At 30.3% G+C, this 21,010-nt stretch overlaps 3 protein-coding genes across 9 annotated transcripts; 1 reads left to right on the top strand and 2 right to left on the bottom strand.

The window, feature by feature from the left end:
• Positions 1,235–14,512, bottom strand: LOC109351260 (protein HOTHEAD-like). 3 transcript variants are annotated; one of them, XM_019592675.1, is made up of 7 exons: positions 14,347–14,512; positions 12,892–13,270; positions 11,602–11,912; positions 10,638–11,023; positions 9,931–10,499; positions 9,266–9,330; positions 1,235–1,245 (listed from the first exon to the last, which is right to left on the bottom strand). In XM_019592675.1, the coding sequence occupies exons 1-6, from the start codon at positions 14,420–14,422 to the stop codon at positions 9,276–9,278; spliced, it is 1,776 nt and encodes a 591-aa protein (XP_019448220.1). In that variant the 5' UTR covers positions 14,423–14,512; the 3' UTR covers positions 1,235–1,245; positions 9,266–9,275. The 3 variants fall into 3 exon arrangements, with proteins under 3 accessions (XP_019448220.1, XP_019448221.1, XP_019448219.1); XM_019592676.1 differs by lacking the exon at positions 1,235–1,245 and having other exon boundaries at positions 9,168–9,330; positions 12,892–13,256; positions 14,345–14,512; XM_019592674.1 differs by lacking the exon at positions 1,235–1,245 and having other exon boundaries at positions 9,168–9,330; positions 14,347–14,511.
• Positions 3,634–4,827, bottom strand: LOC109351261. The gene has a single exon (XM_019592677.1). It carries the CDS (start codon positions 4,671–4,673, stop codon positions 3,915–3,917), a length of 759 nt encoding a protein of 252 aa, XP_019448222.1. The 5' UTR covers positions 4,674–4,827; the 3' UTR covers positions 3,634–3,914.
• Positions 18,060–20,733, top strand: LOC109351259 (EID1-like F-box protein 2). Of its 5 annotated transcripts, none has more exons than XM_019592672.1 (3): positions 18,060–18,251; positions 19,199–19,980; positions 20,546–20,733. In XM_019592672.1, exon 2 carries the CDS (start codon positions 19,217–19,219, stop codon positions 19,961–19,963), a length of 747 nt encoding a protein of 248 aa, XP_019448217.1. In that variant the 5' UTR covers positions 18,060–18,251; positions 19,199–19,216; the 3' UTR covers positions 19,964–19,980; positions 20,546–20,733. The 5 variants fall into 5 exon arrangements, with proteins under 5 accessions (XP_019448217.1, XP_019448214.1, XP_019448215.1 ...); XM_019592669.1 differs by lacking the exon at positions 20,546–20,733 and adding an exon at positions 20,345–20,529; XM_019592670.1 differs by lacking the exon at positions 20,546–20,733 and adding an exon at positions 20,379–20,528.

Below are 21,010 nucleotides of genomic sequence, written 5' to 3'. Positions count from 1 at the left end.
AAAATATTTTTAAAAATAAACAAAATAGCACACATGTCACATTTTTACTGGCTAGAGGAGATAAGTTATCTCCTTATATAAGGAGATACATTATTCTCTTATAATATACACTCCAAAATATATTAGTTTCTTATCGTGAAGAGATATTTTCATTATACAAAAAAATATTCTCCCTTTATCATATCAATAATTATTAATATACAAATATAATAGATGATATATTGACTCTTGTAGCAACCATAATCGTAAATAAAATTTTCATTTTTATTTGAGTCTCATGCATTATTTTATAATTTATTACAATTTCCCATGAAATAAAAACAATATATATTTTTCCATAATAACAAACATCATTCTTATTTAGATCCTACAATTTATCTCATTTTTAGTCAAACATCTACTTTTTTCATTCTTCTTATTTCTCTCTTCTTGTTCTTATTTAAGAACATAGTTTATAAAATAAAAAATGTCATAGTTAATAAGAATATTCTTATTCTTTTAAGGACAATCTTAAGAATAATTATTGTGATTGCTCTTATTAGTTTTAGATGACATTTACATTGATAGAGCATTATCTTTTAATTTCATTTTAGTTAAATTTATCTATAATTTATATTTATCATGTTAATCATTTATTAAGTTTATTATTATATGCAACTTCTCTTATATAATAAATGAAAAATGATATATTCTCCTACAGATTTTTATATATATATTATAAAAATGATACTTTATTCATTAACGATTGATTTACAAATGACATATATTAGTGGTAGGTATCAGAATATAGCAAAAATATAACAGAACTTATAATAAATGTTAAACATCAACATGACAATATTATATCTTTTTATTTGTATTTTTGTTGGGGGAGATGAAATCGGCAGTGTTGCATTGAAGGAAGATTGGGATGTGATTTTTTTCACATGCCATGTTTTATACACTTATGCTCTTCCCATGTGAGGAAATCATAGAAGTGAACATGGCTTGCATTGCCTGAATTATCGTTTTGCACATGTTAAAGATACACTTTTCAACATCATACAACAGTAATGAGTCAAAGATGCAGCGCAGAGTTATGAGTCAAACAAAAATATGATAAATTTGGTTGGATTGCTTTCTTTTATAATCAATATGTTAGTTGGCAATTAATTTCAGAAATTAATAAATATATTAGTTTTCAACATTTCTATTCAGAATATAGCCAGTTGTATAATGGCATATGAAGTAAAACTTATATTTAACCTTATAAATTGTCGGTAAGGTATAACATAAAAAATCGTCACGCTTCGTTGCTTAGTTATACAAGTATTAGATTCTACAATTATAAGAATCAGATCTTATTCTTATAATGTCAGTATATTTTAGATTCTAGAGAAAATTATACTTTAATGAGATTTAGTTAAATTATTCTCTTTTTTTTTTGCATCTAAACAAATTAATTAAAATTGTGCTAGAGATAAATATAATCTTTTACAAAAAAAAATGGTGATACGTGTATCAGCTGGACTTTATTCTAACAAAAAATTAAGTGAAGAAGGATAATCAATATAATGTATATATGTAAATTAATGATAAAATGTGTAGGTTAAAAAAAAGAACATATATTTTTTTTGTAGTTTTATTAAATCTCAACTGTTTGTATAGTTTCACTTAATTGAATATGGCCATTTTAGAAAAGTGGTGGAACTTATTTTGCCAATCTACTTAAATCTCACCCATTTGAGGAGCTATATGACTATTTAGAAGGGATAATCATATACCTTAAAATAGATTAATTCTTTATCTAAATGGATAAGGTGATACTCTTAAAAGTAATGTTGTGAAACCCGAGTCAGACGTCAAACCGAAAAATGTATCGTATTATGTTTAACCGGTTAAACCGTTTGGTTTGACCGGACGATTTTATACATAACTAATAATTTCTATAATAAATATAATTATATGTAAATGCAAAGTTTTATATTTTATAATTGTTTTGAAGTAGTATATCTTTATATTTTTTGGACCAGAGTAAAACAAAATATTTAAGTGGTGTTCCATTTTTTTAATTTTTTAATTGAACCGTCTGGTTTATTTCTCGGGTTAATACGGTTGAATCGAGTTTAACACAGTCAAACCGAAATTGCCCCAGTTCAACGCGGTTCAATCCTAACTCGATTAAGACTGCAAACCAAAGTTATTCTCAAGTTCGGTCAGAGGTTAGACTGGTCAGACCGTCCAGTCCAGTTCTCATAATGCCTTAGTAGTACAAAACATACCATCTTAATACAATATATTTTATGAATTGACCATATAAGTAACTGTTGATTAAGTAGATCTATGACATTAGTGTACATCAACTACCTACCATAATTGAGTGTCATGTGCAATAGTATAAGTTCCAACTTCACACTCGTGATAAATTATACTTAAAATAATAGTGTTTATACGAGGAGTTAAATTCGTCTTCTATACAATAACAGTGACTTGGAAGATTGAGAGATGATAGATCAAGAAACCTTGTTCCAATTCTCCTCATCACACACACTAAAGATAGATGAAATGATAGTACATATCCCAAATAGGATTTAATATTTATACATTTTTACATTTTTAATACATCATTCAATATTCATATGTCAATTATCATTTATTATTAAATAAATAGAATAAAAATATCTAAATAGTAGATTGGATATAATGACATAAATAAATCACGTGGTTTGTTTGCAAAGAATTGGAATGTTTAACTGCAACATGTTTTCATAGAGGAGAATATGATGACGGATTATATGATTTGGAGAAGGAAAAGATATGTGACTCATCACCTTTGGATGCTAATTCTATTTATTTGATGTGTCTAGTTTCATGTAGTTTTCTTTCTATTTCCATTTCAAAAAATAATAATTTGAAATCACATTTATGGAGCAAGTGGATGGAAGTTTTGAAAGGGAAAGAGATTTAGTCACAATCGTGCGAATGCAAATCTGCTTCAAATCCAAAAAATTCTCCATGTCAAATCACTCTCTTCTTTCTTTTAAAAACTAATGGATTCAAAAAGGTATTTTCACTAATACATTTTTTTTTTGTATGATAATGCCTCTATCTTCAACATTTTTAAAACCGTAGTCTTAAAAGAAAGGATACATATATTTCTAAAAGTGAAGTAATGGAAAAAAAATACTTAGCAATATGCTACAAGAACATTAGTTAAGGAATCCAAAAAATACATTTTGAAAAATTAACTTCCATATTTTTCAATTTCCCTTTTTAATTTTATATTAAGCTCTTGTTAATAATTAGCTAAAACTTATAAGTTAATTAAAAGCTTGTGAGATCATAATGTTTTATGCATAAACAAATAACTTAATTGACTAAAATACTAAACATATATTTTGTTAGCTAATATTTTTATTTCAAATAACTTAATTGACTTAACCATTCATCTGCTTACTTACAATTTTACAATCCTCAATTAAATACTAATGTTTCTCATGCCTTTTAAACTTTAAGGTATGCAACTGGTAAACTTTTAACATCACTAGGACAAATAAAAGCAATGAGAAAGAATAATGAATGCAAATAATATAATAATTATAGGGAAAACACAAGTTTCTTGCAGAAAAAACAAATAGAAATGTATACATCAACTAAAGAAGTGAAAGGTGTTCCCCACTATAACCCCCACTAGCAGCAATATTTCTTGCCATTTACAAGCATTCAAAAGTAATAATTATGACTTATGAGTATGAACAAATTTTTCAGAAAACAAAAATAATAATCAAAATCAGAATAAGCTAAAAACAACAAAAATAGAAACCATATAAGGCTTAAGGAAATAACTAAAAAACATGATAGAAAAATAAAACGAAATTCAAAAGAAAACAAATAAACACATCACATTGATTGAACGCACCTAATCAACATGTTCTTCATCCAACGGTCCATTTCCAGATCTTGAACCTAACATTAACATCACACTTAGCATTCGAAGTGGACCCCACCACTGGTTTTTTCCCTACGGGAAGTGTTACTTTAATTCCGTCGCAAACCACTCTGATTCTAACCTTAGGTGTCTTCAATTTTCCCATTTTACCCTTCACTTTCGTCTCTAACTTCACCTTCAACGGTAACCCACTCTTGCTCTTCATGCTACTCTTCAATTTCGCTTCATCATCATTTTCCAACGCCACCCCACTTCTCAAAATCGAAGCTTTCAAAAGGGTCGTGTTCTTCTCGCGGTGGAAGAACCCGGGGACGATGCCGTCGCCGACGTCGACGTCGCCGGAGAAGATGGAAACGGTGGTGGGGTCGTAGGAGAAGGTGATCTTTTTGTTGGGGTTTGTAGCAGTAACGTTGACGTTAAATTTGGAGTTGAGGGTGGAAGAGGTGAGGTTGAAGTGTGAAAGTTTGAGGGCGGTGACGGTGAATGAAGGGCTGTGGGGGCGATATAGGAGGTACACGACGGCGCCGGCGACGCCGATGAGGAGGAGAAGGATAAGGATGATGAGGATGAGCCAGAAGCATATTGTGCAGCAGATCCTACGGCGGCTCCGGCGGTGGTGGTAGGGTTGAGGGCGGTAAGTGGGGCGGCTGGCGCCGTAAAGTTGGGCCTTTGTGGCTGGAAATGATGGGTTGGCAGCGCCGCCGTTGACGGTGGGCTTGGCCGCAGGGTAAACCCTGTCTGTCATGGTGGCGTTATGTTTTTTTTGGATGAATTAATGTTGTCGGTAAATGAAGAGAGAGTGTGTAAGGGAAATATAAAGAGAGAGAAGCACTTTCTAAAGTGTTATGGCATAAACAAGTTGAAAGGAAAGAGAGGGGTAGGATTTGTTGGAAAGAATGAAAGGAAAGTTAAAGCTAAAAACTATATAAAATGGTTATAAATTTCACTCACTTCTTAGGAAGATGATTATATAATTTACAAAAAAAAATGATTCCAATGTAATTATACAGAAAAAAATGATTTTTTTTTGTAATAATATAAAAACTCATAAATCATGTGGAATTTAATATGTACACGATCTTTCCCAACAAGACACCCTCACAGAATCACATAAATCGAATTTTTAATCTTTTGGTTTAACCTTATAGATTTATATTACTAGATTAATGTCTTTTTAGTTTATCAAAAACATCCCCTTATCATGTGGATAAAGATAATCATTTTTGAGTTGTATGGATGTCACTCCCAATAAATGTCGCTTATATGAATCAAATTATTAATATTTTGATTTTTCTAAGACTTTAGCGTAATTTTACATTTGGTTTAGTATATAATTATATGCAATAAGTTGGGTTAGGTTAAGTATGGATTAAATAATGGAAATGTGAGGCATACAGCAACACTTTACCCTTTAGCTGTGTCCAGCTTTATGCTTTCTCATTAGGCGCGTACTCAAAATACTATCAATTCTCATACACAATATTGTGTCGGTATAAGACTTTTAAGTCAACTCATTTTTGAATGACCTACTTCAATCCAAATTTTACTATGTAAAGCAAAAAAAATTGTTATTGTTTCGAAGGCGTGTATTAATTTATTTGCCTGAAATTGATTATATATTTTGATTCGTTGGAATATATTGAGACGCAAATTTATTCCATTTTAAAAAATTGCTGAACCGACTAGGCAATTACAGCAATAGGTAGCTCATTGCTTAAAATATTCAAGGTTGGCAGACTCATCACTCTTTTGGATTATTTGACAATAATTAGCCTACTCTTTAGTAATTTTATATATATTACTTATTGGGTTATTATATATATATATATACTCATGCTTATTGTCCTCTACTAGATATATGAGAATTTTCATTAGTATTATTAAGAGTAATTTTTATCTTTTAGATAAAGAACTAATTTTTTTTTTTAGAATCTGTGGCTTCCATAATATTTAACGTTTTGCTCAAGTTAAGGTGAATTGTTAGGGTATTATTGAAATTAAGATTTTATATATAATGGCATATTAGTACAATATGAGAACATAGAACACTTTTAAAATACAAAATATGAATATCTAGATACGTTAACAAAAAAATATACAAACACATATGTTTTATATAGATTTAGAATATTTTGTTAAGAAAATATTGGTCATTTTTCATTGATACAAACTTTTGATCACAGAGAAGAATATTATTTATGTTCATATACTAATTTATTTCACTTATGCGAGATTGAAAAAATTAATATCTTACAAACACACACAAAAGAATGTAACCGTACAAAAATACTATCACTAAGGCACTTAGCTAATTATCTAGTTATTTATATTATGTTCGTATAAAAATAAAAAATAAATACTAAATGTCTAAAAATATTTATTTGATATGTTATTCAGTACTCGTAGGATAATCATTTTAAAATATAGAAAATAAAATTATATAATGATTATCTATAAGTTGTTTACAATATGTTTCCTTCTTCTATTAACCATTATTGACTCTTGATTAATATTAATTACTGTATATAAATTTTATACTATCAATGTACACTTATTAAAATATTATATTTCTTAGTAATGTTACATTTTTTTAATTTAGAGTCTTCTTCTATATATTTCCTTGAGAGAAAAATGTATACAAGTATAAGAGTTATTTACAAATTAATGAAGGACTGAATATAAATTTGTAGATTGATAATGTATATATTACACTGTATTTCATTTTCAAACTAAGAAATATCTAAATGAACAAAATATGCATGCTTTTTATGGCCCAGCAACAAAATTAAATGTTAGGTGAAAGATTTGGTGGCATCCCCTCTGTACATAATTTGAAACAAACGCACACATAGTATACCTAATTGAAGACTTTGAGTTATAGTAAGTAATGTTATTAATGCAATTATTATATTAGTTTGAGTATTGATATAATGTTACAGTGATTAAACTGATACTTCATCATTTGGACCATATCTATGATATTACATATAATACTTGATGTGGTTCCAATTTCATTACTCGAATATAGTACAACATAAATAATTAGGCTGCATGTTTATGAGTTGCAATCACCAATGATCAATTTCTTGTGATCATCATATATTATTTAGATCAATGTTAATAAATAGCAGTTGATTTCAAATTGATTCGTTCCCTTTTTTATTTATTAATTATATATTTTTTTAGCCAATAAATAAATGAATCTTATACCTTCCATTCCTTACTCTAGCTTTTCTTACCTGTCCATTATCATAACAATCTGGCATGTATTCTGCCCATTGTTAATTTATTTTACAATTATAAACTAAATTGCCCCTTCAGGGTATCATTCATTTCCTTCATTTTCTTTTTAGAATATATATAGATAGACTGCATAATAAAACTTGGTACTGTGAGATATGAGAATAAATCTTATTTAAATAGTTAAGATTAAAAAAATACATAAACATAATTATCATGTGACTAATAACTACATTTTAATTTTAACATTTCATAATTAGTTATAAGATTCATATTTATTGTTTTCATAGTTTTTATATAAGAACTATTCTCACATGATTCACTCTTATATATATATATATGAGGATGATTCGTTTACACATAATTTAAGTTACACTCAATCTCAATCATTCATTTTCTAAGATCCACTGGATCAAATGAGTGAGTGCAATAAGTAATGATAAGAAAAAGAGAAATCTTAAATAACTTTTAGTTTCACTCATTTGGTCCATAGGATTTAGGAAAATTAATGGATGAGATTGAGTGTAATTAATGTAAACGGATCTCTCCTCATATATATATATATATATATATGGAGCTCCTCAAGTGAGAACATCTCTCATATAAAATTTGTGAGAATAATAGATCTTAGCCTTACAAACAATCAGGGATTGTTAGGATTACAAGTTAGTTATTGGTCATATGATAGTCATGTGCATATATATTTTAATCTTAACTATTCAATCAAGATCTAGTAGTTCATACTAAGTATTCTCATTTCTCACAGTAGCGCATTATTCTCACGTGAATAGTTCCATACTATATATATATATATAATATTATATAGACAACACAATCATTGAACCATTGACGACCCCAAAATGAGGTTGCTTTTCAAACATCATAGATTGAAAATCCAACCTCACCATGACTTGACCGGGACCTATGATGATATCGAAATTTTATCAAGCAAAAATATGTATTCCTATTTTATACATCCTTACATATACATATGTTTTATTGTATCTTCCCCATGTAGGAGGGAAGTCATCAAAGCATAGTTTTATTTTTGTTGTCGTTGCAGTTTTTATTAATAATCATTCTTAATTTACTATCATTTTTTAGTTGTAATATCCTTATCCAAACACACCTTAACGCGTGTGCCAACTAATAATGAATAAGAAAAGAACACATTAACCTCTCTAATTAATCACTCTTGTCGGATAGTCCTATTTTAAAGTAAAATGTCTCTAACTTATTAGAATTCTTCAAAGCAAATATGCACGTGAAATATACGTTAGATTAATGATCTGTATCATATCACTTCGTTTATTCTACCCCTTTTCAAAGTTTCTTTCATTACTTTTTATTAGAATGTCTATACCTCAAAAATTAACTCATACCATGAAGATTATCTAAGCCTTATACTTATAAGCATTAAACCTTATTTGATTACTTGTGGTCAATGTTATACAACGATTGCTTCTGCTGCACCAATAATATTCTTATTCGGATAAAAGATTTATCTCAACATATTTATTTACTTAAGCCATTGGACATGTAGAGGGTAATCAGAAACTACATTGAAATGATTAAACTTAATTTAATCCAAAAAGTACTTCATATGGTGAAAATTGTCTAAGCTTATAAGCATCAACTCATGTTCCTATCAAACTTTATTTTGAATAAATTTGGAATAATAGGTGTTTCCATTTCAAAGAAAACAACATTTGTGGTGGATAAAGTCTTTGCTTAAAATTGCAATTTCTTAGTTTTGATTAGCAATCATTGTCACTTAGGGACAAGGATCTGTTGTTCCCAAGCATGTACCAAAGTCTGTCCTAAACCAATTACTATATGTCACATCAGTTCAAAAATTTAAATATTTATGATTTTGTCTATTTTTATTTCACTAAGATTGGTTTGGGACAGACTTTAAGACATGTTTGAGAACAATTGGTCCCCTCGGTCAATTAAGGTTAAAACAAACGCTTAAAGACTTCCATGAATTTTTCTTGATTACTTAATTATTCCAAACAGACAAATACGAATTGAATAAAATTAATTTCCAGTCCTACACTTTTTTCCTGAACTTTCTTGAGAGCATGTTCATATTACATACTAGTACTTATACACCAGCCAATTTCCCCAACCTATCTCTTAATATCTTCAGTCCCATGTACCTGTCACAAACAGAAATATTTTATTAGTGCATGCAAAAATTGAATATTGTTATTTATTGGTATCATAACCTTTCTAATAAGAAAGTTAAACCTAAACAGTAATAATATCCCAACACTTGTTTTGCCAAAAACCACTTTTCATTTGGATGCACAAGTTGTGCATAAAAAGTGGTATGATAAAGAAGCAATGAGGTGAACATTTTCCAAATGCTTAAAACCATCTAAGAGTTATATTGTTAGAAGAGTGAAAAGTCATAAATAAGACATTAGTCTTGAACCAAAACTTAAGACATTTAGTTTCATAGACTACACTTATAAACTTTTTCATTTTTCTCTTCTATACAATGCAGAGCTTCACATTTGAATTAACCTAACAATGTTAGCTTAGAGAACCGAGAATAGTGAACCACTTTTTAGTTATTAAATGAATATTGCTATTTACTTTATATTTGTTTATACTTCCCAACATTTAACATTTACTCTGATGCTAAAACTTTATCATTTGTCTCATAACAACATGACGAACGACAATTTTTAATTGATATAATATATTTTCATTCGCACAAATATATGTTTGTTTGTTATTTTCTATGAACGTACCTGCCCAGCATCATCACAGTAGCTTGAGGATTAGTTCCTGGTGACTCAGTAAATGTTGAACCATCCACCACACTGAGTCTATCAACACCAATAACCTTATACTCAGAGTTGATTACCTTCCCAACATGACAACCACCATGATAGTGCCAAATAGTGATCACAGTGTCTCTACAAAACTGCTCCAACGATTTTGTGTCATTGAGATTCTTAGGTATAAAGTTCACATTAGCCTTCACAGTTAGGTTAAACAGTTCCTGTGTAGTTTGTCTATTAAACATAGTGTAGTTTGTGAAGTGTTGTGACTGAACAACCTTAGTAGCTAAACGAATCCCTTCAACACATCGTTGAAGATCATTTGGATGGTTGAAGTAGTTGAAGGTAACATTAGGGTTGTCATCAACGTTGGTGTTCATCAATTTGAGTTCACCTGTTGACCAAGGATTTGCAACTTTTGATAAGATGAATCCTCCTTTGAATGCTTCAATGGGTATGTCTTTCTTGTTCTTGATGAAAGCTTCAACAGCTTCTCGTGATCTTTGTTTGGGAGGAATTGTTGATAGCTGCCCAATCTGGTTTTATCATGTAGAGAAGAATAGAATAATGACTTTTCATGCATGGAAGCAAAAATAGGACATAAAACAAACATGGGATATCACAAGATTATGATATGAGATATAAAATTAATTTAGTTAGAGTATATTGCATACCTCAGCTGATAAGAGACCATGGTGGCAGTGAATGCTGTTATTGGACTGTCCAAACCCAGAACTAGTCTCAATGTAGACACCAACTTTGGTAATACCAACAGTTTCTATGAGTGTCTGCTGAATTGGTCTCTTAGAAGGAACAAATATTGTGTTCATTGGGTTATCAGCCATGCCCTTACCAACAAATTTGTTGTCAAGCACCACAGAAATGTTCAACTTCTCAAGTTCTGATTTTGGGCCAATTCCACTAAGCAATAGCAATTGAGGAGTCCCAATTGCCCCACTAGACACAATCACTTCACTCTTTTTATCACTTCCAAGAATCGCCTTATGTTGTTTCCCATTTTCATCCTTGAAAATAATTCCCATAGCTTTTGGTCTCTTTCCTGCAACAATTGTGTTATTATCTTGTTATGTCAATGTAATTTTAAGCTACTTCATTAGGCCTAAACACATCACTGCCCCTTTTTAAAAGCATGTGATAAAATCAAAGCATATTTGTGCAGGAAACTTGATGGGACCACAAGTAATCAAAATGTGAAACCTATACAAATTGTGATCTACCATTTGGTAACAACCCACAACACCAATTACAGTCACATTGTCCTACAATATTCCCCAATTGCGGGTGGTCAGATAGTTAGGGCTGAAAGGTTTAAAGAATGAAGTTATAAGAAGATTGAAGGTTCGAGTCTTATTCATTACTCACTATAAATACTAATATATTAACATTTGCCTATTAAAAAAGGTAACATACTTATATGAACAAAGATCTATTGTCCTAAATTTGTTTATGCCAATAAAAAAACATCATATTAATTAAAAAAATTAAATATTCATTATTATTGATGTTTTTGCTTTATTATCATTGAGCTGATATCTAAAACAAATCTCTATTCATACTTATATACATCACATGAAATACATACTTGATTTTAGATATCTTAGTTATATATATACATACCAGTTGTATCAAAAACAATCCTTTGGACAGTTGCATGGATCAAAACAGTAAGTTTATGAGGGTTTCCATGTGCAAGAAGTTCAGCAGCTGTGTGACGGTGACCAAATCTATCAAAAATGGTTCCACCAACTTTGGTACCATATTTATGATCATAGGTGAAGCCATTAAAAGGTGATACACCAGCATCTAGAAGACTATCCCTTGCTGCTCTTTGCCAAGCTGAAAACTTTGGACGATAAACAATCTGATTCTCAACCCATGGATATGACTCATTTACTAGCTTTGCATCCCATCCTACTTTTTCTATGTATCTGAAATTTTTAGTATATAAATGTTAAGAAAACATGTTTGATTTAGTTTCGTGTTCTACAGCATATGTATAGTATAAGAGTTAGTATCATTTTCATCAATGGAGAGACAAGTACATCATAACAACATGAAAAAAATACGAAGATATGATATTTTTCTTCTTTATTATAAGTGTAAAAATAAGAATTTATCTTTCCATTATTAGTGGAGAGGATCCTGGTTTTTTTTGGGTATGAATATTAATAAATTGTTAATTCTAACGAGTCAATTTTATGACCCACTACTAATTAAGTACTGACACTGTTGAGAAAATTATAGAGATCAGATTCATTTTTGGACATACAAATTACACTAAGTATATTTATGTAGTTATCAGTGTATAATTTTGTATGTTTATAAGTAACTGTGTGAAATTTAAGTGTAGTTAAAGGTACAATTTTTAATTATTTAGTTTTGCATGTTTTACATTATTTAATCATTTGAAGTTTAATTATATAAAAACTTGCGTAAAACATTTTCAGGCCATGGCAGAAGATTAATCTGTATCAATGTTTAGGTAATTTATATAAATTTAAAATTGATAGGTGGGTTGGAGTGGTTTACATTGTTCTTCCTAGCCACTTAAAACTGAATATTATAAATTTGAGTTTTAGAAATTAGACATGTTATATTTTAGAATCAAATGAGGTTATAATTCTGGTTTTTTAAGCTTAACTGTCATATATTCTTTTAAAGTGTCATATATGCCAAAGTGTGCCATTAATGTTTTAGAATGATACAAGATGCATTTACATTAATACATGAATTATAACAAAATTTTCCTAATTTCAGTTATAGTATATGTATAAGTGTGTCATTACTCCTATGAGTAAGATATTAATAGTACCGAAAACATATCTTTTATTCTAAACTTTGATTTACTATATGTATCATCATATATCGTTTCATTCTTATTGGTTAGAAAATATAAAATCAACATACCTTGTGCTAGCTCTAGTGTAGAAGCCAGCATTAATGGAAGTGCCACCACCCAAAATCCTCCCCCTTGCATTCATGACTCCATCTGTTGAAATGAAGTATTGAGAAGCTGAAGTTGGTGAAGTGTCTGCCAAGTTAATGTGAAAGTTATCTAAAAATGACACATTGGGGTTAGTGAAAGGGATTCCTCCTCTTTCAACCAACAAAACACTGAAATTCTGAGACAATGTTGCAGCCAATGGACACCCTGATGTGCCACCTCCCACTATTATGTAGTCATATACATTATTTGTGGTGGTTGTTGAAGCTGATGGTGGTGAAGATGAGAATGTGCTTGCTTTTTTTATAAATGGATAGTGATATTCATTTGAGTTTTCAGTACCTGCAATGCAATGAAAGTTTATGGTCAAATTTTAGTCTCATTTTGGGATTAACAACATTTTCTATGTAATATCTGTTCTCAAATAGTGTTTGATGGATTATGTGATAGCCGTTTTCAAGTAGTGTTCAATCGATATTCAATTGATGGGTCTGAGGTTATCGACAAAAATTCTTATTTTTCTCCATATTTTAGTACTAAACTATTCAATATTGAAAAGGAATTTGACTCATTTATATTTTGATTTGTGATTGATAAAAAAGTAAAATATCTCTTAATATTAAATAAAGTAATTGTTTTTCTACCAATCACAACTTTGTGGGATAGGAAGTGACACATGATCATTTTGTTGACAAAGAGTTAAGACCTCACCCTCCTAGCTAGAGGATACAAAAGTTGTTGGATAAAAAACAAGAGAGGAAAAAGACATGAAATGAAATAGCATTTTATTTTTCTTATTGGTTTTTCTACTGTGTACTGATTAATTAATACTTGTTTAGGAATAAAAAACAAGTTTTTATAGTTGAACTAAGTAAATCACCTTGCTATATAATGAATACATCAATTTGCAAAACTTGTTCTTTTGAAATCTTAAACTGGCTCCATAATCACACAATATAAAAACAGTTTTGTATTCATTGATTTTGTTTTATGGAAGGAAAAAACAGCAGCATATGTATTTGATCATCATTAACAAAACTCATATTCATAAAATAGCAATTTGAATATTTTTGTCTGTACTCTAGTAGTATATATATTTGTTTATTAGCACACATGTATTTTGATCTTAGAGATAGATAAGTGCCATATTCTATATTTCCAAGTCCCAACCTAAAGTCTATCATGCCATAAACCAAAGTAAAACCAAGATGCTATTTGCTAAACAAAACTAGAGACAAAAATCATTGAGAAGAAAAATAAAGAATCCCTCTTATATATCTTGAAGGGAAAATATTCTTCCAGAGAGTCCTTGAAAATTGTATAGTGTAGATGAGTATAGGTTGTAAACAAAGGAACTAATGGAAGTGAATAAATAAAGCATTGAGGATATAAGATTAAATAGATGAATAATAATAAACCTTGAGAAAGAGGTAGAAAGTTGAAGAGCCATAGAACTAAGCACAGAAAGAATTTGACTGAAGAAACTGAAGCCATTGAGTCTCACAGAACACAGATAATCACTCAGTTACTGCTTCTTCTCAACCTCTAAGTGGATGCTTCTGGTTGGCCTTGTTTTGTGTGAACACAGCATATAAATACTTGATAAGAAAAACTACCTATAAACATAAATTATGATAAGACTTCATCTACATTGCCTTAGGCAAATATCCCTCAAATGAATTAGTTTATTTGGACGATTAGAAAGTCTTTAACCTTTAACTACTGGAGAGTTCCATTGTTACCAGATATAAGAAGACTAGAGAGTCACAAGTGGGAAACCTCATGTCTTGAACCTTAAGTCATTAGTTTCATGGTCATTTTTAGTTATAAACTCTTTTATTCCTCTGGTTATATCCAATGTGAGACTTCGCACTTGAATAAACTCAATAAAATTAAAGCATTATTGGCCTAGCAAATTCTTTATAAGAATGATGAGAATTTCACTTGTGATTATATCCACTAATTTGATAGAGAGACAGCTGAGTGAGTAGCCAGAGTAATAAATTTGTATTAAATACGCCACCAAATATATGTACATTCTCACCCCATTTTAATTATATTTAATTTTTCTATTGATTTAATATGTATACACTGATAGTGTAATTGATTTTTATACTGTCAACAAATCCTCACCATTCATTTGTTAGTAAGTATTGACTTTCAAATAAAAGTATTACAAATCAATAGTGAATGATATGCTGACAATGTAAAAAACTTTACACTATTAATGCATAGATTTTAAACTCTTTCTCTTACCTTTCCTTAAGCAAGACTATGCCATCATGTATGTGAAGTTCAACTGTCCCAAGTACAAGACTTAATATCAATACTTCAATAATGTTTTTTTCTCTATCTCTTTATTGAATTGACTCTAACATAATAGAAAGATCACAATGCACCCATCACCTAGCTTGGTCATATTCGGTTACTTGTTGAACAAGAAAGCCAATTTTCCTTCGTAAAGTGTAAATATCATACAATTCAATCAATGAAATTAGGTTATATTTTCATTCTCTTTCAATCCCTTCAATCTCTATTTTAGTTTTCTTCAAGCTCAAGGATGAACATCTTCAACTTAGACAAAACTCTTATACTGATTTTTTAAGCTTAGTATAAGATTTAATATCAGTTATGCATAATATATCACCTATAGTATAAGAGTTAATGTCATTTTCTTTCAACCCTTTTCCTTTATATTATTGTTATTAAGTTGAAAATCCGAAATATTCAATTCTTTTTTATATTATTTCCCTCCTAACATATTACCCTTCAAAATCAAACATGCTATTAATGTCAGTCATGCATAATATAAAACCCTAGCCTAGTTGATCGTACAAAGAATTTATGAACCATAAAAATAGATAGGGCCAAATTCTGGCATGGTATAATGAGAGGTAGCTTTTATGTAATTAAGACAAAAGGTAGAGATTATTTATCTCGTATTTTCTTTGTCCTAGACCAATTGAGTTTCAATAAATAATAATATTTTTTATTTTTAAAAATTTTCTTTTTTTTTTATATGAGGATATCTAATTGATTCAAGACAAAAAATGAGAAATGTGATCGGTATGTGAAAGCAAACAAATCAATGAGTAAATAATATACAATAGACATGTTTGTTTTGATTTTTGAGAAGAAGCTATAGGGAGTAGAAAAATTAGTTGAATAGGAATGGATAGATTTTCATGTTAGCACTAGTGGAGATATAAAGCAAAAAATGTGAGAAAAAAATTAATTTTGTAGTGACCATAAAATTACCAAGTCTGCAACATTAAGATAAGATAAAGTTAATGGTGAGATAAAGATTCTTTAAGACATGTCAGAGTCATGTGTTAAAGAAGATGTGGACTATGATGTTTTGAAGAAAACATGCGTATCACTGTTTTCTACACGTGGCGGCTGCTCAACCAATAAATTGGAAAGAATCGTGGTGGAGGAACACTGTATCCTCCTACCTCCCTAATAATACCAAATAATATAAAAAATAAATTTAAGTTTTTATTTTTGTTTTCTCAAATAAAATGATACATTTTGATTGATTTGAGATATAAATGAGAACACTAATAAAGAAAGAAGATCTTCATTCAATGAAATTTCTCAAAGTCTTTCCATATTGTCTGATCCAGTTAATTAAAAAATGTCCTTTAAATAAAAACATCTAAAATTAAAAATTCATATTTTTATATTATTTGATAAAATCTAATTAATTAGAAATTGATCCTAGTTCATCTTGGAGAGGATTTTAACTCCAATAAATTGTTTGATTTATCATTGAATACTCTAACAAGAATTTATAGTTTAACTTTCTTAACGCCAATTTCTAATTGGAATCCATCATTGTAGGAACCAATTCCATTGGCATGACCATGCCATGCCACCCCATCATGGCTATCACAATCACCATCATCTTTATCACCACTACAACAAAGATGGTGGTGACACACTATTGCCACCCTAGTTCACCACTATCACCCAACTAATGAAAGAAAATAACATTTATAGATATGTACATTTTTTGGCACAACAAATAGGGTTTGACTAAAGTAATGTTATGGGTTTTGTTGCTTGTTTTATCATATGTGTTTTTGTCCTCTTTCTATCATCATTATATTGTCATCCAAAAGCATCACCATGTTCTTCTTTACAATGTGATGGTTAGATCCAAACAGACAATATGGTCAATTTATATTTTGTATTGGACTCTTTAGTATTATAAAAGATCTTTATTCATATATTTGAGTGTAAATGGAATGTGGGAAGGAGGGTGAAGATTGAAGAAAATGTGAATATATTTCATCCACATACCCTATATTACTAGTTAGATTTTGTATACCTACATTCTTATAAATATGAATTAAAATACTTTATCTTATACAACCATTGGTTTTTAACAAATCCAACAAAAGTTTAAGTATTGATATAACATGTCAAATACTCTAACAATCACATTTGCTAACTCCTTATTATAGTTATTACTCTTTTTTATCGTATAATTAATCCCGTTTTCAGCATTCCTATCCCAAGATAAACTTAAATTTTATCTTTTATCCCATGCCCATAAATAAATAAAGAGTAACTAGTAGACCTAACTCTATTATCAAACAAGTTTAGTTCATTAAAAAATCATAAACCAAGAAAAATAAGTAAAAAGTAATTAGTTCATTTCTATACCTTATATTATTATATCACCCATCATTCATATTTAATCACTATTGTCTCTTAAAAAATGTATAATATTGGTGCATGGACATGGAGATTTATACATAATCAATATATTATCTATCATTTATTTTACTTTTATCTAAGAGTGAGTGATGATTATAAGTGAATGTTCGATAATGTAGTGTCAGTGTAAAAGCACTATCAGTATATATCTCTTCTTTTTTCGTAAAAAGTAATCCAAATGAATGATATAATGATTCTGTATAAATATTTACACTAACAACAATATAATGATATTGTTCTTATCTGATTACAATCTAAAAACATAATCTATATCAAACACTCGATCGACAAATGTCATATTACAAAAATAACCTTCCATTAACTTACCTTGCACTTGCAGTTGATTTATTCGGACATGACACGACATGTAACTCTATCATTTCCCTTTCCTTTTTCCCTTACATTTTGCTATCTCTTCGGAGCATATTCCATATACTTTTTTATTTACCAAATTACCCCTCCTTAGACCTAAATTTACCGAATTACACTTTTCAAATTTGTGTTCTTTTCTCAGTTTTATCCACTTGTTTCCAATTTGCATGCAGATGCAGAACTTGATTTTTCTAGGGTTTGCTGCCTATGCCTTAAATAAGCAGAGGTTAGTGAAAATTTTGTTTTATTTCTTCAATTTACTCATTGATTTGTTAAAATCCCAATTTCAAGTTTCTATTTCTATGATCAACTTTCAATTTCTTTGCTTTTGTTGATTTCTTCATGTGGGTCATAAATTTCTCGTTTTGAGTGAAACCTCGAGCTGGAACAATTCGGATTTATTTACGAGCTATGCTAACTTACTTTGCTGTTGAATTTTATGTGGGTGTCTACAAATTTCGTTTCTCTGAAATTTTGGTTTTGAAGATTTGTATTGTTGGGAACTGAAAAATGTTGCTTTTTTTCCTTCTATGATGCGTTTAATTATCTTCCTTATGTTTTGGTATATTAGTATGACCTAAAAGCTGGCATCTTTTTATAGAAGAGTTAAAAAAACTGCAAGTGGGTTGAATTGAAATGATTCACTGGAATTTGTAGCTTGGTGTTGTAGCTCCAACTTTTGAGACTCTCTCTGGAACTTGCATAGATTTTGTTAGGAATTCTTGATGATTAATTTGCAGCCTTCATTTTCAATTTGGAGAGAGTGAGGTGTATGTTATGAATTGTAAGAGTAGCAAGCATATTCTACCAAAAAGAATAGGAAGTAGTAAGTAATTGAAGTAAAAGTACACTTGGAGTTCATGACATACCACTCTGACATCAATTCACTGGAATGAGAGGAATGGTTTTCAATTTCTCTTCTTCAACTGATTTTTGAGTATTATGGAATTATATTGTTTGGGTGAATTCTGATATTGTATGTGCTTCCGATGTTTAAACCTGTGCAGAGTTAGTATTGGTTTCATCGGTTGACATACATTTCCTGAACCACATGAAGTATTTTTGGCACATGAAGTATTTAATGAAGAAATTTTGTGTTTAGGTTTGACAAATTTGGAATACCCTAAAATATTCCTCACAAAGGTTGTCATAAACTTGAGATTTTTCTTTCAGTTTTGACAGGTGAAGAAAATGATTCTCACGAAGCAATACCGGTGCATACACTCAGCTAGCTGTCATTGCACTAAAGGGCATTTAACTGAAGAAGTGTTATTCTTACTATTTCATCATTTGAATTGGAATCCCAAGCTAATTGCTACTCTATCATGTGTGTGCAAATGGTTTGATGATTTTGCAAAGCGAGTTCTATGGAAAGAGTTTTGCCGAACAAGAGCTCCGAAGATGATGCTCGATCTGCAGTCTAGTGGGAGTCACAGCGTTGATGGTAACTGGAGAGCCCTAGGGAAGCTGCTTATATACTGTTCAGGATGGAAGAAAGGTGGTTTGTTTAATACTAATCATGTCCCTGGACATTTTGTCGATCAGACTCGTTTTTCTAGAACTTCAGGAAAGAGCTTTCTTTTGCCACAATGTAGAACTGATGTTTTATATGTGTCTGATCCATGTGAGCATCTTGATCAAGGTGAAGAAGGAGATGTTGGATTTTTCCGTGGATTTTTTAAATCATTTGCAACTTCAAAGGTCAGGAAGATGCTTATTAATAAAGGTGCCAAGCTCCATCCAACAGAACTCTGCCCTTATTGTAAGGCAAAGTTGTGGAGCATGCTGCAAGCCAAAATGATCCCTCAAAGTGCTAGTTGCAGGCTGGGTTCGTATGAAGATCGTGTCGAGTATTTCGTATGCCTAAACGGTCACATGGTTGGGATCTGCACCCTATTACCATTGTCTGATTCAGAAGAACCATCTGAGTTGCAGTAATACTGAATGATTCTATGGTATTTTCTTGTATCTTGAAAACCATAACTTATGCTTTCTGTTTATGTATTCCTATATTATTTCAATACAGGATGAAAATTAATGCTGGAAATGTGTTTTCTGGTAATTGTGGCAAGTGTTTTCATAGAGATGTATCCACTGCTGTGAAATTTGAGTGACGTTAAAACTTGAATATTTTGTGGAGATCTGAACATTTTGAAAGGAAAAGAATGCCATTGCACAATTCTAGGAGGTTGACAATGTGACTTTTCATAAAATATTTGTAGTAAATTCAAGTGTATTAAATATTTGTAGTAAATTGTGCTAGTAGAGATACCTGCTAACATCTTTCTGATTTCCACATCACTACAATAATTGGGCTAGTGATGCTGAGTTTGGATAGTTTTCAGAGTCTTAGGTTGGAACCCCTGCAATCACTGTAGCTGTGGAAGTTTTATTTCTCAATTGCCAACTTTAAGATACAGATTTTTCAAAAGAAACATGAACAAGGCAAGGGTAGCCTTTGGAGCAGTCCTTCATGGTAATGATATTATTGTGGCATGGTGTGGGAAATACTGCTTTCAGGTGCATTGCACAAGGGAAGGTGAAGAAATCTTTCATATAATCTAGGGACCTTGGAAGTAATATATATTTAATCTCTTTTCCTAAGTGATGATAATAATGTCTTGTGATTCTTGTCATTATTAGTTACAGTTGATTGTATGATATTGAATGACTGTTTTGCAAATCTCAGCATGAAATATGAAGCTGTCTTATATCTAGTTGTAACTTAACTTTTTACTGAAAAGTCTATTTTTGTTGTTGTTGTATAACCAAGTGTATCCCCTCACCTTATGAGTAAGGAACTAATCTCATTCGGAGTGTGTGGTTATCCCTCCCAACAAGTGTCACTCTCAAGAATCGAACCCTTGACTTTTTGGTATAGTTGGGGATATAATAGATCCTTACACCACTAAATCAATGCCTTGGTGGTAAAAGTATACTTTAAAATCAATAGAATACACATGTCCAGAAATTCCATCATGACGT

The sequence above is a fragment of the Lupinus angustifolius genome, chromosome LG06 (assembly GCF_001865875.1).
Source record: "Lupinus angustifolius cultivar Tanjil chromosome LG06, LupAngTanjil_v1.0, whole genome shotgun sequence".
NCBI classification, from domain to species: Eukaryota; Viridiplantae; Streptophyta; class Magnoliopsida; order Fabales; family Fabaceae; genus Lupinus; species Lupinus angustifolius.
Note: the sequence above shows the minus strand (reverse complement) of the source record. Positions and strands in the feature narration are given on the sequence as shown.

Excerpts from the sequence above, each read along its gene's own strand:
- LOC109351261 (XM_019592677.1), bottom strand. The coding sequence starts at position 4,673 with ATGACAGACAGGGTTTACCCTGCGGCCAAGCCCACCGTCAACGGCGGC.
- LOC109351260 (XM_019592675.1), bottom strand. The coding sequence starts at position 14,422 with ATGGCTTCAGTTTCTTCAGTCAAATTCTTTCTGTGCTTAGTTCTATGG. Across the intron at positions 10,500-10,637 it reads ATGGTCTCTTATCAGCTGAG|ATTGGGCAGCTATCAACAAT; the intron begins GTATGCAATATA and ends TGATAAAACCAG. Across the intron at positions 9,331-9,930 it reads ACTGTGATGATGCTGGGCAG|GTACATGGGACTGAAGATAT; the intron begins GTACGTTCATAG and ends TGTTTGTGACAG.
- LOC109351259 (XM_019592672.1), top strand. The coding sequence starts at position 19,217 with ATGATTCTCACGAAGCAATACCGGTGCATACACTCAGCTAGCTGTCAT.